The following is a 19,317-nucleotide window of genomic DNA, read 5'->3' as shown; positions in this document are numbered from 1 at the left end:
CTATCTAGATATCATTTAAGTTTATATTTTTATTATTAATGAATTACTAGTAATTCATATAACCATTTATTTTAATCTTACAAGCTCTTAAATACATTACGATGACTTTCCTACTTAAAAAAAAAAAAAGTTGGAGCACAAATTAAAAATTCGTTCTAATTATAATCTTATTTCCTATATTTACAAAGTTTCAATAGGTTTATAAATTTAGTTTCTTGAATTTTAACTACCCATAATTTTGATATATGAATTTCTTTTCATTCCTATAACTTTTTAATTATGAGAAGTATCACTCCATAATATTTTATCATTTTGCACATGATACTAAAAGATTGAAAAGAAATGTTCCTTAAGAACTACCCATAACAACTACAGAAACATGTTCCTTGATAAATTCCATATATAAGGTTAAATTATAAAAGTAATGTAAAAAATTGATTTTGTAGAGTTAAATTAATTTTAAAGTTAATTTCTTAACACTAAATTGAGTAAAGTTTGATATTTAAGGAATTAAAAGTGTAAAAGAAAATTAGAATAAAAGGTAAAATTGAAATTTAGCATAAATTTGTTGTAGATGTAGTTGAAAGAGGGCCCAATGGAGGAAGGAAAAGAGCCAAAGTTGTCCTATGGGATCCAAGTGCTTACAAAAGGTCTCTCAACACAAAGGATGAAGACACAATGAAGAAAGGTGATAGAAATTGATGCATTGTGGTCCTTTCAATTATTTCCCTAATAAGTTTAAACTAAAGTTAGGTTTCTCTTTGTTCTTCCAAAACTAAAATATATACCTTCTTCTATTACCACCACAACCCATACTCTCACCCATGTGCACCAAAACACAACTTTAATTTCATGTCTCAAATCTCTTCTCCTTCTCACACCTATGTTCCACATCACCACCAACATAACCATGTTGCCTCTCTCCCAAATCACAACATTATTTCTTGAATAAGACTAACTCATTCTTCTTTCACACTTTGCCCTTTTTCTTCTTCTTAATTTTCTTGGAAACCTATATTCTCTTCAAACAATTAGTTCACTTAGGGTTTCTCTTCCTCAATTATGAGAATTATTTGTATGATATTAGTCCATTTTGATAGTTTTAATATTATTGATATCATTATGTTCCGATCTCAAATTTTATTACAGTTTTGTTTTTGAAAGATATCTCAAATGATGAAATGAGTATTTATAAGTTATGTTTTATCTAAAGTATCATCTATTTTGTAACTTTATCGGCCATAATTTTGTTCTTAAAAGATATTTTAGAAGATAAAAAAAAAATTAAATTACTTTAAGTCAATTCTTAAATGATATGAACTATTTGTTACGATACAAACAAAGTTGTACATCAGATAAAACAAAAAATGAACGTAAATTTATATGCATATAAGATATCTCTATTGGTAAGAAATCTTTTAACTGACAATACTTAATCAGTGTAAAAACTTATATATTTTGATCTTTACAGGAGTATAATAAAAAATAAATTTATATAAAAGTTAACAGTACCTTAATTTAAAATCTGGAAGATGTAGAGACCTAGAATATTCTAGTGAAGAGGTGAAGTAGATTTTTGATGTTGAGTTACGGAACTTGATTGAATCGGAAATGTATGATAGATTTTATAGTACCATGTCGTGAAGAAATTTACTTTTACGTTTGTTGAGCAAAGACTAATAACAAGAAGGTTATCTCTAAGTGCTTAATGAGGTTTTGGAAGTTGAGCCAGCACACCTTATGCTTATCCATTAGCAGCAAAATTCCAATGATTTTTGTTTTCTGGGTCGGTCCATTTTTTCTGCTCGAGTTTACGTGATATTTAAGATAATATAAGCATGTCCTTCTTCTCCAAAATTACCAGAAACAATTGTTCTAGAATTGTTTAAGGTGGTTTCATTTTAAGTGGCTGAAAATTGGTTGGTTTTTGGCTGATGCCCATGGTTTTGTGAATCTAATATGTCTACTTTTAAACATATGTGATGGTGATATTAGGAGAAAGTAGTGAACACAATTTAGTCAAGCTTTAATGTCTTTAAACAACATATGTGTTCATAGTTTCAAGCACAAAAACATTAATAAAATATACATTTTGATTGCTTTAAATCCTTTTTTCTTTATAATTATTATATTTTGCCATTCCTTCTAAATTTTTATAATAATATACTTATTTTTTTCAGTGTAAAAAAGTTAAAAAAAAAAGATTATTCCGTTCACGCAATTTTATATGGTGTTTGGTCAAATTTCTAAACCTTCATGAGAAACATAAATAACATTTATGATATGTGATATCCACATCATATAGGCTATGAAGAGACCATCAAATATTATTATCTTTATTTGATAAAACACATTTTTATTTGTTTTGTTGTCTCGCTTATTAATGAAGGTATATGTATCATAAATAATCTAAAACAGTAACAAGATTACAAAGAATTTGTATTCATTCACTTAACGTTGTATCACATTCATTTTTTCCATAAATTTCTCTTAACAAATATTACTAATTAAAAATTTGATTATAAATAAAATATGTAAGTCATTATTAACTATATGAATACATTGATTATTTTTTAATATTAATAATTTGAAGTGTTTTTATTTGACCCTTCTGGCTATAAATAACATAGAATAAGATTCAAAACGAAAGGATAATTCTCTTATAGAGAATATATAAGAAGAGATTTCCTTACAAAGTTGCTTACTTTACAAGAGGGGAATATAAAGAATTTTTTCATTCTTACAAAGACACTAAAAAAATAGACTAGTTATACTTACACGTATAGTGTAGTAATTATGTATTCTTCTACACGAGTTTTCATCTTATTTACAGTTATTGTTAAAGATCGGTTATATATATAAAGAAATATGTCGGTGACATTAACAAATTTATTTACACAATTTTTTTTACTTCATATTATTATTTTTACCTTATTCTTTTTTCTAAAAAAAAGTACAATTTTTTTTATATCACTTTATGTTTGTAATATGTGTTAAACAAATGTAAATATATATTGTAGTACAGGGAGCCACCGGCCGATCAGGGGTGTGGCGAAAGGAGATAGGAGACTGATCGGTATGGCGAAGCACTGAAGGAACATTGAAGGCAGCGTCAAAGGGTAATTAATGGTCTTAATAGGCGAATATCCCATAAGGGAAACTGAAGATACAATATTTACAAAGAAGGAAATGAAAGATACAATATCTACAGGCATTAATGTCAATTATTGAGCCTAGAGCCTATAAATACAGAGTTAATCACCAGGTAAACTACTTTTTGGTCCAATCATATTCATTGTGATCTTCTTGTAACTTCGCTGACTTGAGCATCGGAGTGTTCCTTTGTAGGTCACCACCGTTAGGTATTTCAATGGAAACCCTTGGTGTGCGTGTCGAAAGATCGGAGAAAGCTTGGAGTGTTCAGTCTCCGATCCCGTAATCAAAACATATATCATTCAACCTTTATTTATTTTTTTATCATCAACATTTCATAGTTATTTATTAGCTATGGGTAGAGTTATCAATTAATTAGTTTGACAGTTTTCCACATCTAGTATTCAATGTAGTATCCAATGAGAGTATTAAAAAAAATCAATATTAAAAATGATTAGTGACAATGTTGTAAATATGCTTAACTGTAGATAATTTCAACTTGCATTGAAATGACCCTTGGCTCTCAATGAAGCAATTAGAGGTATGAAAAGTGAAATTCAGATATCAATTAACATTGGAGTTTCACTTTCGTACATTATATGTTTGGTGAACTCATTAAAACGTTTGACGAGCAGTTGTAAAATTTACTAACATAAGATGCTTATAAGACGTCAAAATAATTCTCTTTTCGACGTCATATGTCCTATAAAAATTTGTAAAAACATAACCATGAACATCATTTCTTCAGGCTTTATATTTTAACCTTCGGTTTCGAATACGAGTACGAAGAAGAAAGGTTAGTTATTTGTCACTTACCTCTTACGAAAGTGTTTCTCTTGCCTTTGGTGGAATATTTTGTTAGTTTTGACCAATTTATATTCTTTTTCTGTTTAGTATTGACGTCTTTTATGCAAGTTGAAACTCCATCACCCCAAGTGAACCAATTGCTTTGTCACAAGTGCAAGGAAGAAGAGAGGTTAGTTTTATGTTATTTACCATAAATGAGTGTGTTTTCGCAAGTGGAGGTTACATTTTTGTTTGTGTGTATGGATTCAGTTGACATGACCTTGGGATAATTGTCTAAGCAAATAATCGCTTGCGACGGATCGGTTGAGTAATAACTTTATCATCCCAACAACGCGCAGAACTTTTCCAACTACAAACTCCTTCGCACATCAAGATATGCTCGGATTTGGTGACCTATATACCGTATGACCGTCCAATTAACTAGAACTAGATCGTCCGACATGTTAGAAACCCGATCAGTTTGAAAACATGAATCGAACAATCCCACCTGTCACACCTTAAACATGATTTAGGACTTGAATGATCAAAGTGAAAAGAATTGTTAATCTCGACCCATTAACCAAAAGAAAAACTATTAGCACATGATTGTTTAATACTCTTAGACTATTTATATATTAAATTATTTGAATTTTTACGGTCTCATGTTTTTCCAAATACTATAAATTTTGAATTGATTATTTACTCTCAGCTATATATAAGAAATCAAAGTTTGGTTAGTCACAAACAAGTTATGGTATGAAAGCGCACATTAATTATAATTATTAGAGTACCCAATATATAACAGTAAAGAGAAATAGGTAGTAAAGCAAATAACATAGAAAAAGGTATCAAACCTTATAATAGAACAATCAAGGAAATGAGAATAAATAAGATATTTAAAAAAACATTACAATTAAAATTAAGTATTGTAATACTTTTTATACTTTTTTAAAAAGTTAGTCAAATAACTATATAATATAAATATTGTTTGAATTAAACTTCACCATTTCACTCTCTTTTTATTAAGTTTATTAATTAAATTTTTCTCTTTGCTATGAATTCTTATTCTAAGTATCTTAGAAAATAAAGAATTTATTTGATTATTTCATTACTTGATCGTTCAGACAAACAAATGAACATATAAAATATAAGATAAGAGTGAATTAATTCAATCTCTTCCTCGATAAAACTATAAAACCATATACTACGGGTTGAGTGAAATATTCTATAGTTCAAATGACCAAATAAACATGATAACATCCAATCTTAATATTATTAATATTAAATATATTTACTTCATTATTATATGAATGACCAATACATTGCTTAAACGAAAGTCAATACCCAACAAATAAAAAATCCAGTTAAACTAAAAATTTACATAATTTTTAAATTTCAAATGATTTTCTAATAACATTAAAACAAGTGCAAACTACGTCTAAAAAAATATTTTCATTTACACAAACAAAATTTTCTCAATCAAATAATACACCCAATCAATGTCAATTCAAATATCCCCATAATTAAATTATTTTGCATTTTTTAACTTAACTATCAACATATTTAAATAGTATAATATTTTAATTTTCTTCGTATGAACTCAGAATGTATAATCTTAGGTTCAATTAATGTATATTTTTTTCATAATTTCTTCTCAAATATTCAAACTATCACTAAGCATTTCACAATAACTTATACACTATACTTCTTAAAATTAAATAAAAAAGAAGAGTACAAAGATTCTAATTTGCTTCTAAAGAATCTAATTTCGAAACTAAACATATCACCAAATCATTAACCAACAATAATTATTTCTTGAATTTAAAGACAAAACTTTACATAAAAAAGCATAGACCTCAAACTATAAAGAGAAAGAAAAATTTACTTTGACAAAAGTTTTTATCAATTAGAACTAATCTATTTTATATTTTTCTTCCAAATGATAATTCAATAAAATGTTGGCAATTATCTTGTAATTTTAAAGAAAAATTAAAAGATTATAAACTTTAAAGGTATATTTTTTACTTGTCTTTACATACATAAATACTTAACCTTTATTAACCGTACATTTTTTAAAGTTTTGTTAGACGTGAATTTAGTTAAGTGAATGACATTTTTGTGTTCAAATATTGAAATTTATTAATTTTTTTGTGTACAAATGATTTAATCTCGGAGTTTAATTTATTTATTTCACAACTTAATACTTAATTATACATATAGAATGTTAAGTTTGCGTTTTAAGTCTAAAATTGATAACTTAATAAAGTTGAACAACTTAATTAATTTAAACCTACATCATTAAGACACCTAAAGTTTCACTATATGACTAGTTCATCGGTTATTTATTTTTCTTGTCAATTTTTATTTATGGATTTAACATCGTAAAATGACACTGTCTCTTCAAGTAATAACCAATAGCCTCTTTTTATTTTGATATTTAAATATTAAAAAAATTGTTATTATAGAGAGAAAAAAAATAAAAAAAGGTAATAAACGAATATGCTATTGACAATCATGGGGTGAACGAGCACCGACAAATAATGCTCTTTCATCTTGCACCTCAATAATCTCGACCTGTACCTATCGTCATTTCAACCAGCTCCAACAAAATCGATTCATTAACATTCATTATTAAAAATTTTCATAAAAAATAATAACTTATTCTTCGTTGAAATAAAAATTGAACTTTTATATGGTTTTGTTATTTTACGTTGTCTTGTAACATCTGGGCAACTTATAAGAAATATTGATTGTTCCACACATCATCATAAGGCTCATCTCTAAATTGTTTAATCATGAAGTTTTTATGAATTACATTATCGAAAAATAAATGCATTTGTTGATATGAATAGCCAAATTAATCCTTTTTAAATTATCATTTAATTGTATAGTCCCATATATAGTCTCTAGATTGTTTATGTTCGATTCTTTCATATATCCCTTCCATTAGAAGCTTACCAAGAATCGTTTCTTATCCGTTCTATTGTATCGACGATCACTTTCCATCCTTATCAACATCTGGGTGTCACTCTGTCTTAATAAAATTAAAAATTTTACCAAATTTAAGTTTGCTGAAGTGAATTATTATATATGAGATATTGTTGGTTTTGAAAGTTATAATTTTTCTTTAAGTTATTTTTTAGTTTGTGCGAAATTATTAGACATATCGAAATAACAATAAATATTAAGAAAATCCATTTCCAGATAATTTTTTAAATATAAGAAAAGCTTAATGAAATTCCTTGAAAGAATATAATAATAAATAATAGGTGAAATATGGTATGATGAATCCTAAAAACACTATCTGAGATGCGAAGGATTTGTCTGAATAAATATAAACAAAAAATTATTATAATTATTATTTAAAAATGAAAAAAAATGGAAGCATAGAAAAGCGAGTTTTGATGATTGGGTGTGGGTCGGATGGAACGTGGCGGAAACACGAACGTTTGAGCTTCTTCGTTTTTTCATGTTGGTGTCTTTGTTGGGCAGTGGGTGACACCAAGTTAGTGCTCTGTTCCTATATTATTATTATTATCATTAAATCGGTTCAAATTATTAAAAAAAAAAAGGATGGTTGTAGAAAAAGTTATTATATTTATTAAAAAAGTACAAAAACATTAAAATAAAAAGTTGAGTAATTAATTAATTAATTAATTGTGTGAGATATGAAATAATGATTTGAGGTGAGAGAGATGGGCACTAGTAGACGAGAGCCACCGAGATCACAATCTTAGCGGGAATTTTGAAAGTCGTTCTTGTTTTTTCTCTTAATAAATTATTATTTTTAATTTTACCCTAACTATTAACGATCACGCGTCCACCACGATCCTCCGCTAAATACTCGCCACGTGTCGCCTTCTCAACCACAATGGATCAGCCCTCCTTTTCTCTCTGCATCCCAACAAAACCTCTCTTAACTCTTACGTGTCTCTTTCCTATTGCTCCGCTTCTCCACTTAAATTATTAAGTCAAGATTAATTATTATTAATTATAATTAGCGCAACACATGCGCGGCTCACGAGCCAGCCTTTTCTTCTCCAGCCACCATCAGTAACAAACAACACCGTCAGTATATTAGCTTGTAAAAAAATTAATTAAATATGTTATCAGTGTTAATCATTGACCTATATGAGCTAGTAAGAGGTATATTGAGTTAACGAAATTAGACTAAAATTTAACTCATGTGACCTAAGTTATCCTAAGCATTTATTAACCTATAATTACTGAAATTAAATAAGCCAGGTCAACTTAATTAAGAAATGTAGAAATTAAAGTAATTAAAAGAATAGATGAATTAAGCATAGTTATTATAAAGTAAGGAGAAGTTTGGAATAAAGAATAGAGCACAGGTTGGACCACGCGTAATTTGAGAATGGAAGAAAGTGATAAAGAAAAGAGAGAGAGTATATTTATATATATATATATATATAAAGCGAACAAGGAACAACTTGGGAGAACAGCAATAAGGGGTTTTGTCATTTTCCACATAGATCCGCTAATTAGGTGAGACCAATGGATGAATGATTCAGGCTTGGCAGTGTCGTGGCTTTTGAACAAATTCATTCCTTCTTTCTCTCTCACCCGAGACCTCATAGAAAGACATGCATCTGCTGCTTTCTGCAGACCACGCCCATCACTCTATTGCTTCAATCATTTTGCATGCCAACCCTCTCTCTCGGTATCTCTTCAAGACACCAACAAAAATAAATAATCTTCTTCTTTCATTTCTGTCAAAACTTCTGCTCTCTTACTTGCTAAAACGTTTGTTGAAAGTCTCACATCGACCAGAGATAAGGCCAATTTATAATATATAAGTGGGGTACATATCTCACCTTACAAGTCAGTTTTGTGGGGTTGAGTTAGGCTTAAACCCACCTTCTAACATGGTATCAGAGTCATGATTAAAGCCTATCCTAACAAGTTCTAAGTGGGCATTTCTGTTTTTATAGTCGATGTAAGACTATCAATATATTTCATTCACGTCGAGATATAGACATCTTGAACATGAGAATAAAAATTAATAGATGATTCGATAACGGTTAGAGTGAAACAAAATATACACATAAATTTTTACAAATTTATTTTTTCACACATTTAAAAGTTAAAAGAAAAGCCTTCAATACCTTTCCTAAGTTTTGTGATCTCAAACATAAGGTTTAAATTATCGATCTTGTGTATAAGATTAAGCGTTCGGTTTTTCTCATTTTGATTATTATTTTTTATATTCTAATTGATTGAATGTACTAGTGAAAAATTATATAATATTTAAATTAATTTGATATTTTATCGATTTAACAATATTATAATAAATGCAGCGTAAAATTTTAACAATTATAATTTTTATTTTTATTTATGTTTTTCTATGAGTTTTTTTATTAGAATGAATCTAATTATAATCTAATTTTGATAAATTTAATTACTAATTTATTTAACTTAATTGTATGATTAGTTGAATATGATCGATACATACTGATTTCTTGCCAATTTGAATAATGAGTTTGAAACAATTCAGTCGGTATACATAACTTATATATATGTCGTACAAAAACCATTGTAATTTGATAATATAATAGTTTCTTTCTAACTAAAAAGACTACTTCAAAGTTAAATAGGTAGTTCATATTTCAAGTTTAGAAAAAAATAAACAAATTAAATCATTCAAAGTTAAACTACAATTTTAGCTCCATCAATTTCTAATTCAAACCTCACCAGTCTACTTCAATACCGATTATCTTAAATTTAGAATCAATATAACCACTTTAAGAAATAAAAATAGTTCAATCAAATATATAGTATAATTCAACTGTAATCAAAGTAAAGTGTGTTTTTCATTTCAATCACAAAATCTTACAAAAGATTGTGAAGATAAAATATATTTAAAAAATGAACTTAAGAAAGTAAAAATATATGATTTATTATTTAAGTTTATATATCTCATAAAACTTAATTAATGTTTTAAACTGTTTTGTATAAACAGTTTTTCTAATTACCATACATGAAACTTGCTTAGTTTTGGAAATCAAACATCAAATGGTTTATTTTCCAGATTTAATAATATACCTAATTGAGCATGCTTGGTCTTATTTGTACCTCGTGTTTCATCATCTTTTCCTATCATACATAGTTTTCTTTAATTAGCTTGGAAGAAGGTTGACACAAAAGTCTCCTTATTCAATTTCTTTCATAATTAAGAAAATGTTAAGCTAACATATTGATTCCAATTCTTTATACTTCAAAACAAAAAACAAATTTATCTGTTGTTTTCACATTATATTTATATATAATAATAATAATAATAATTCTCATATGATTCTCTAACTTATTTTGTTAAATTAATTATTAGAGACTAACTTATGATTGCGAAACAAAGAATGTTGCAAGTCTCACATCGACTAAAGATAAGGTCAATTTATAATATATAAGTGAGCTGCAAACCTCACCTTACAAGCCGATTTCGTGGGATTGAGTTAGGCTTAAAAATCCACATTCTAACATGGTATGAGAGTCATGGTTAAATCCTATCCTAGCAAGTTCTAAGTGAATATTTTTGTTTCTATTCCACTCGTTTTACAAGTCGGTTTTGTGGGATTGAGTTAGACTTAAAAACTCACTTTCTAATAAAAAAAATGTCAAGTATCATACATATTCTTTAAAAGAAAATTTATAAAGTTTTCCAACCTTAATGAAATTATTTTATTTTATTTAGTGTTTACAACCATTACAAATATTTTTTATCTCCTAACTTATTTGCATAATTACCTTTTTCAACCTCCAATTGTTGGTTTTGTTACTCCTCACTACTATTTTAGATTTAATGTACTGTTTTTCATAACATATTTTACTATGTTAAGTGTTTTATTTATTTTTTTCATTATTTTTCTATTAATTTCAGCTTGTTGTGTATTTATGGTTTGAGGTGTACTTTTGTATGGTTGGTTTGAAATAGTTTGAAGATTTGGAGATATTTGAATCCAAAAAAGATAACTTTGGACGTAATCTGAAGACCATTTCGTATGCTTGACAATTCTTGTCGACTTGAAACATCTTTAATAAATGTGACATGATATTTATAAAGTAAATTTAAAGTTAATTATATTTAAAACACAGTTAAAGAAAAAAAATTAGTCAAATGAGATTTTTCAATCAAAATTAAGTATCAAGAAAGTTTGTATTTACTCCATTCTAACATTGTTGCAAACATTTATGTTGATGAGATATTTAAAGATTTTTTAAAATAATATTTACAATAAAAGTCATATAATATATATTTTGGTACACATTATTTGTTGGGTCAAAATCATCGGTTGTTCTTGTATTGAATCACTGGTCATTTAAGTGTTTATTTTTATTTTAATTGCAGTAATTTTATGTTAAAATTAATATTTCCCAGTTTAAACTATTATTGTATATTAAATATTATTATCTATTTTTTATTTTAAATTTGTATTTATAAATTTTAAAAAATTTTAGATTAATGATAATTTACTTATGATTCGATGAATAATAATGGGTTAAATATGTTTTTAGTCTCTATACTTTGAGACGATTTTGGTTTTAGTTCATTTTCAAACTAAAGTACAATTTAGTCTAACAACTTTAGACAACTCTGGTTTTAGTTCTTTTTATCAATTTTTTTTAATTTTATTTGTTGTTTCAAGCACGTTTCTCAATTAATATTGAAGAAAAAATGTGTCAAACAGAGTAAAAAAATCCAAATGCTATAATGAAACGTGCTTGAAACAACAAATAAAGTTAAAAACCAGAGTTTTCTAAAGTTGAAGGACTAAATTATACCTTAGTTTGAAAATGGACTAAAACCAAAATCGTTCGAAAGTATAGAGACTAAAAACATATTTAACCCAATAATAATTATACTTTATCTTAAATTGATTAACATTAAACATAATTTTTTTTATAGACTAATTATTTGACTCGCCACTCATTACTCAGAATCGTTTAGGACATAAATGGCCTATTAGACGATCTAATCTAAAGTTAACCATGTAATCATCGTACAATTAAGATTTTTAAAATACAGTAAACATGTTTTATTTTTTTTCTTAAAAATAAGCATTAATTTTTTATAATTGTTTTAGAACAGATACAATTCACTGTAATATCTAATAGAACTTGTTAATTATAAACATTAATTTTGAGCCAGTTAGTTTGGTGTTTCTTATGTTTTCCATTACGTTGTTTGAAGCCGATAAATCAGCGGCTTGAGTCGCATGAATTTGAACACCTCCATATTTTGTCTTATATAAATATAACAAATTAAATTTTACTCATCATTATTTATTTATTTATTTACTTAAAAAAATAAATAATAAAAAGTCCAAAGCAAATGAGTCAAAAGAAGTCACCATCCAAAATTGCTAGTAGAATATATTTTCAAAATTTGATTTCCCTGTTCCAAAATTTTCCTCAAGGCATCTCTTTCACCCTCTGTTAACCTTTTGCACATAACAACTCTCTCTCATACTCTCTCTCTCTCTCTCTCTCTCTCTCTCTCTCTCTCTCTCTCTCTCTCTCATACTCTCTCTCTCATACACACTGTAATTTTCTTGAAGCACCCTCATTGTCATTCAGACTTGTGTCCCTAATGTAAATATCATTTTCCAACCTTTTCAAAATATCTTCTTAAACCTCAAATGCTATTATTATTATTGTTCACTCTTCACTTCTTCCTTCTTTCAACCTCAGCCCCCACTCACCAGCCTTCCCTATTTTTCCTAAATTTCCATTCTTTTTCCCTTCCCACCAGTTGATGCATCTTTTTCAAGCTAATTAAGCTTCAAATAGCTGGTGGGGTTTTTAAATCTGTCGATATAACTGTGTTTTTCTTTTTCTGCTTCGAGATTCAGGAACTGCCTTTCAGGTAATATATTTGCTAGATCTTCATTTCCTTTTTTTGCTTCATGGGGTGTTTCTTTTCGGGGGCATTGGGGGTGCTTTCTTCTTTCGTGGCTTCGAAAGTTTTTTCCTTGAAGGTGTTTCTTTGCTTGATGAATTCGTCTGTTTCTTCTACTTCACTTCTCAGCATCTCATTGACAATTGAGATCTGGTTTGCTCCAAATTTCTTCTTCAATTCCTTTTTATAAGATTTGAAAAATTCTGTTTTTTTTTTTTGTTCTACCGTTTGAATCAATTGTGGATACTTAGGATTCATTGGAGGAAGACATTGGTTCACGACTGCCATTTTTTCTGAAAATAATTGCATTCTCTTCTCCCCTTTTCTCGTGGTTTCTAAAATTGAGAGATTAATTATTGCTTAATCCTTGGAGAACCCGAACCGACTTTAATTTTTAATTTATTTTTTCTGGCTGAAGAATTTTACCACTCATCTTTAACGCCATGGATTCTCATCTGATTTATTCTTTTACAAGGAATGGTGAAATTACTAAGTTGACTGAAAAGATAAAAACTATGGAAGTTATGCTTTTTTGCGTCATCTTAGACTGGGTGCACTAATTTGCTTATGTCTACTTTAGTGTAGTAATAAATGCATTTGTCATCCTTCCTTTCTGGGTATTTTTATTTTTAATTGCACAGCTAATGGACCTTATTTTCCTTTTTAAGATTTTTAACAGTACAGACAAGTGGCAACTACATTTTCTTTGTCACATGAGGTTCTCTCTGATGTAGAACATGTTATTTTTTATTTTTATTTTATATTTTATATTTGTTTAAAGGTATTTGGTTTTTGTTGAATTAAATAACCATATGCTTATTTAAGCGGTATGGTTTACCATTATCTCATTACTCCTCTTGTTTCATATGAAGACTGCTTCAACTTGGGCGTTTCATTGACATAAATGCAAACAAACTTGAATTCGAAGACTATTAGTGGTTACTTAAATCCCTGAAAGATATGCAGTCAGCCTTCTTTCTGCTGAAATGAAGAACTTGCAGGTTCCCCTGTTATATGTTTTTTTATCTTGGTATTTGGTGCATAGTTTGCAATATCCACCATCGCAATGATTAAGTTTATGAATCTAATATACAGTTGGCCTTATTGGATGTCAACATTGAGAATATATATGCATGATATTATTCCTTTTAAAATCTAGTTACAGCCAACCATTTGATGTATGCTGTGCTGTTTGCTGAGAGAAAGACAAATTTACCCTTTTGAAACTACTTAATTCAATCCACATAAGCATATTATTCCCCGTATTAGCTAAATCTGAAACATCACCGTGGTTTGGTATATCTTTGTTCAACCATCTATCATAGTCGGAGAATTGAAAAGTTTCTAATTTATAAGCTTTAACAAATAATTTTTAGCCCAATTTAGTAGCAGTGGTAAGTGCGCATTTATTACGTATGCCAGTCGTTGCTAATGGAATTATTTGTAACTTTTTCTTAATTCCTCCCGTATAATATTTTTGTAGTTTTGGGTGTTTGTCACTTGGTTTGAATGGATATAGAATGATTTAGTTCGTGTTTATATGACATTGTTAATTTGGTTTTTTTGGTGGAAAACCCTGAGAAGATGTGCACTTGTGCACCAACAAGGGGGTTGATATGACGAGGGAAAAAGAATGCTCGGTTAGCATAATGAATTCCACAGTATGCATTGAGACAATGGTTTGTGCTTTTAAAATCGATGAAATGGAGGTTTTTCATGGTGGTTTGTTATCTCATCTGTCACTGGTGTTGCCAGCAATAACTAATTAATAAGTTAACAAGTGATGGAGTTGCTCTGAATCTAATTGTTCTTCAATAGGAATCTAACTGAATGATTATGGAATGAAGGTCTATTACTCAAGACGCAATGATATAATTCTTTTATCAAATTTGAACATGATGGAGGTTAACGAGAGGCTAAATTCAGTATTTCCCCGAAAAATAATAAAATATCCTTGCCATTTCCAATTGTCTAGTTTGCTGTAATGCTTATAGAAGCAAACTAGTTTGTACATATTTAATGTTCTGAACATTAAAGATCTTCAGGCTTTCTGGCATTCTACATCGATATGCCCAATCCTCTAAATTTCCTTCATAACTCCTGTGGCTGCTTACATTTGTTGTAGTTACACTAAGCTAGTCTTTTATGGATTTGCAGAGCTCAGAAGAATTGCAGTCATCAACTCAAGCTTCTCATGAGCCTAAGAGTGAACAACCAAACAATCACACAAATGATGCTCCTGGTACAGACACAGGCTCAGCATCTGCTACAAGTAATGACAGTAAAAAAGTTTCACGGCAGGATATTGAGTTTGTAAGGATATCTGTTCTTTGCTGAACATTTGATTAGTTTTCTGTTATTTCTCATTTCCCCCTTGCTTCCTATATGCCAAGGATTGAATTTTTATTAGGATAATCTGCAGAAGTTTAACTGAATTAATCTGTTTATTTTTGTCTTTTGGATTACATGTTCAAACAGGTCCAGAATTTAATAGAAAGATGCCTACAGTTATATATGAATAAAGATGAAGTGGTTAAAACACTATTGACACGGGCAAAGATAGATCCTGGATTCACCACCCTTGGTAGGCATCTTAAGGTCTCCGTCATGCCATCTATGTATTGCACTGTGAATTGTAATTAATTATATAACTATTGTATATGATATTTATGGCAAATGTTTAAATGATATTGATATGTAAATTGTAATGATTATGCAAGTTTTATTTAGTCTAATTTGTTATCCGATTCATGTGTTAGATGACATGGTAATTAGCATAATTTTAAAGCTTTTACAGAAAATATGGAACTACTTGCCTTCTTGTATCTTTTCAATTCATTTTAAAGTAGATGCAGACTCATGTCACATTGCTTTGTAACCGGTCCTTTTTAATTCAGTATGGCAGAAGTTGGAGGAAGAGAACGCAGATTTCTTCAGGGCCTACTATATCAGGCTAAAATTGAAAAAGCAAATTCTTTTATTCAATCATTTGCTTGAGCATCAGTATCATCTGATGAAGTGTCCCATGCCTGCAAAGGTACCATTGGCCCCGATACAGAACGGAATCCATCCAATGCCTGGTACATTCTTGCCCTCTTATCAGTGTGTATATGTGACAGTTTGTGTTAAACACAAAGATCTTCACATCTTTGCATGGCTAAATGTAAACTGTGTTGAGTTGAGTGATAACACTTATGTGTCACTTCTCATGTTATGTAATCTCACTCTCACTGCACTCTAAACTTCATGCCAACAACAGGGAACCGATCATGTCTCGTCTAAATGGTCTAAAGTGATACTTCATGAAAATTAAAAAGTAGTATGATTCTCATGATTCTCTGAAGTTCCTTAAAAGCATAGAGGCTTTACCGTGTCATCACTGTGAAAATTAATTACATTATTAATTGAAGAGAATTAATCAGTAATTAATTACATTTTCCTGGGTATTGACTATGGTGTTGCCTGATTTCACGCCAGATGTTAATGCTTAGATTTAAGCAAAACTTTGGTTAGTTAAGAAGTTTGGATTCTTGAAGAATTATCAATCACTAGTGCTATTACGAGATTTCTTGGAAATTCTTATCTTCATAATTCTGAAATACAAAAATTGGAAACTTCAGTATGTTCTTCTATCCTATGCATTTCTGGCTTTGTATTACCCTAAGATCTAAATTGAGTAAACCTTTTACATATTCCTTAATTGTGTTATTTTTATGAATGCGGGGAACTTTTTGCTGTGTTATAAATGTTTTGTTTGCCTGTAGGTATGAGTCTTTTGCATAATCTTTGTGTACATTTCAGTCTAAAATGATGGATAGATTACACATGCGCAAGTCACTTTGCTTAATCTTTTTTTTTTTTTTTTTCATTTCCTTCCATTATTCTTTAACACCATTTGTTTGCAGTGCAGTCAACAACCTACCTATGGGATACCCAGTGCTACAGCAGCCTCCCATGCAAGCAACAGGTCAACCTCATCTTGATTCCATGGGTTGTGGTATATCAAGTTGTCACGTGGTTAATGGAGTCCCTGCCCCAGGCAACTTTCACCCCATTCGGATGAACTCTGGGAATGAGTGAGAACTTCTCTTAACTACACATAATTCCTTTTTGTGACTCCTACAGGGGGCAATATTACAATTTTGATTGCTTGTATATGGTCTTGGATTGTTATCTTTTGTAGTTAAGTTATTGAAATGGGTAAATGTGTGTTTTGTAGTTAAGTGGTAATTTATTTCATCATTAACTGTTCAGTTGTATGACTGATAAGGTATTTCTAACTGTTAGTTAAAATGATCCTCATTCATGTTGATAGGAATTTTAAATTTTATGAGATGATTTACCATGAAACGGCTAGTAATTTTATTTTTCTGTGTAACTGTGTGCCCTTGGTGTTTTTCTGCATATGCACATTTTTATGCCCGGATTGTTGCGGTTTTAATTAATTTGAAGTGGAGGGAGGACCTTCCTCCTTTTTTTTTAAAACTAACATGCTTTGCTTTTGTCCTTGTTGAAGTATGGTGATGGACCACAACGCTCCTGATATGGCTCCTGTTATTCCACCAAATGGTACAATGTCATCTGTCTCAGAAATGCCAGTAAGTCCGACATCAGTCGCATCGAGTGGCCATTTCCCCTTCACTGCATCAGAAATATCAGGAATGGGTGCAGATGCCTCAGCTCTTGATACAGCATTTACATCTGATGTGGCAAGTTCAGTAGGATTACAGCTTGCGCCAGATGGTGGCAATGGAATTTCCAGATCACTGGATCAAATACAATGGAACTTTAGTCTATCAGATCTAACGGCAGATTTACCAAACTTGGGAGGTAATTTCTTATATAGTTCTCTGATTTGCTTTCAGATATGCACTTAAATGTGAAATTGTTTTAGATGTACAACATATGATGAGCTTGTGGTCTTTTGTGCCATTCATCTGCTCAAAGTAATCTGAATATTTCAGAAGAAAATGTTGAGTTTGTGATCTGTTATGTTATGTTATTCATCAACCTAAAGCAATCCAAATATTTGAGAAAAAAAAAAATTGAATTGTGAGCTGTTATGTTATTAGTCGACCCAAGTAATATGAATATTTTAGAAGAAAAAATTGAATCTGTGAGTCAGTAATAAACAACAAGAATCAGGAAGCATTTACCATCGATATTTAGTTTGAAGTAAAATTGGACTTTATGTATGAAGAACTTTTACTGTATTTTATGCTGGCATCATAAGTTATCTGATGTACGTTTTGATGTCCCAAGCGCTATTGGTTCCATGTAAATGACCAGTAATCATTTTAGAAATCAATGAATGCAGTCAAGGATCATACTCGAGATTTTGAATTATATGTTCCACAATTGTTGGTATCTTCTTGCTTTTACTGTCTTGAGTTCTTTGCAGATCTAGGAGCTCTGGGAAACTATCCTGGTTCACCATTTTTGCCATCCGATTCAGATATTTTGCTCGAATCTCCTGATCAACAGGATATAGGTAATGTTCTATGATAATATATTTTTATATATAATATTTAAATTATCTGAATTTAATTATTATTGATGAATAATAGTGGCCAAGCAATATGTTGTTGACATAGGATCTAAGTTCTAGACCAACTGTCTTCCAATACATAAAAAAAGGTTAAACTAATCTATTTTATCTGTAGCTTAGATATCAGAATTAGTCTCCAAATTCCAATACTTGAACAAAATTTTAGTTAGATCCCTTTAGTGCTGTAATGGTAGGTGGATTTAGCGACCACCCTAGCATAATTTTCTTGTTTTCCACTTTACAAAACTAGGTATCAAAGTATAAAACTGGAAATATATGGACATACATGGAAATTTAGTAAGTAGGGGACTACAGGAGAAAATATCAAAACTACAAAGTGGACACTAGAATGAAATCTAAATTTCATGAAATAAATTAACTAGTAGAGCACCTTATTCCATAGAAGATGGTGTTTGCATTTAATGGTAAGTACATGTGCCAGCCGAATGTTGTCGTTCATCTAGAAATTTTTGCTATTGCTTTTTAGTTCTTATTTTGAAGACCTTGTTTTGATTTAAACAAAGGTACCTTTGTTCTTGTTTCAGTTGATGACTTCTTTGTTAATTCTGAGCCCCCATGCTCTCAATCAGATGAGGATAAATCTTGAGGTGAGGCAAGTTGCATGTTTCACATTAATTGTTAGATTAGGGAAATTTAGGATTAATAAATGTCATCTAGCTTACATGGCATACAGGTTTACTGTTACCTAAGTGTAGGCAGCCTGATCTTTATCATCAGGATGAAAATAGAATGTCAATTGTTCCCTGTAGTAGCAAACTAGCAATCTTTTGCATTCTTTTCAGAAATCTGTTATCAGGAAGAGTTGGGACAGTGTTTAGGATGTGTAATTGATTTGATGCATTTGGATATATATAATTTATATATATAATATATAATATATAATATTGTTTGGATC

The 19,317-nt window shown here is 29.6% G+C and overlaps 1 protein-coding gene across 3 annotated transcripts; it reads left to right on the top strand.

Annotated features, from left to right (window-relative positions):
* The first annotated feature begins 12,449 nt into the window (after nucleotides 1–12,449).
* On the top strand, nucleotides 12,450–19,317 carry LOC106774158. 3 transcript variants are annotated; one of them, XM_014661036.2, is made up of 9 exons: nucleotides 12,450–12,820; nucleotides 13,726–13,854; nucleotides 15,011–15,166; nucleotides 15,332–15,437; nucleotides 15,751–15,933; nucleotides 16,764–16,929; nucleotides 17,370–17,683; nucleotides 18,255–18,344; nucleotides 18,947–19,317. In XM_014661036.2, exons 2-9 carry the CDS (start codon nucleotides 13,840–13,842, stop codon nucleotides 19,006–19,008), a joined length of 1,092 nt encoding a protein of 363 aa, XP_014516522.1. In that variant the 5' UTR covers nucleotides 12,450–12,820; nucleotides 13,726–13,839; the 3' UTR covers nucleotides 19,009–19,317. The 3 variants fall into 3 exon arrangements, with proteins under 3 accessions (XP_014516522.1, XP_022642138.1, XP_022642137.1); XM_022786416.1 differs by lacking the exon at nucleotides 12,450–12,820 and adding an exon at nucleotides 12,861–13,006; XM_022786417.1 differs by lacking the exon at nucleotides 13,726–13,854 and having other exon boundaries at nucleotides 12,452–12,820.

Source organism: Vigna radiata, chromosome 9 (genome assembly GCF_000741045.1).
Source record: "Vigna radiata var. radiata cultivar VC1973A chromosome 9, Vradiata_ver6, whole genome shotgun sequence".
Classification (NCBI taxonomy): domain Eukaryota; kingdom Viridiplantae; phylum Streptophyta; class Magnoliopsida; order Fabales; family Fabaceae; genus Vigna; species Vigna radiata.
The sequence above is the reverse complement of the archived record's forward strand: the minus strand, read 5'-3'. Positions and strand labels throughout refer to the sequence as shown.

Bases quoted from the DNA above. Each gene is read 5' to 3' on its own strand.
- LOC106774158 (XM_014661036.2), top strand. The intron at 15,934-16,763 runs GTACATTCTTGC...TTTGCAGTGCAG, and splicing joins CGGAATCCATCCAATGCCTG to TCAACAACCTACCTATGGGA. The intron at 16,930-17,369 runs GTGAGAACTTCT...TCCTTGTTGAAG, and splicing joins CGGATGAACTCTGGGAATGA to TATGGTGATGGACCACAACG.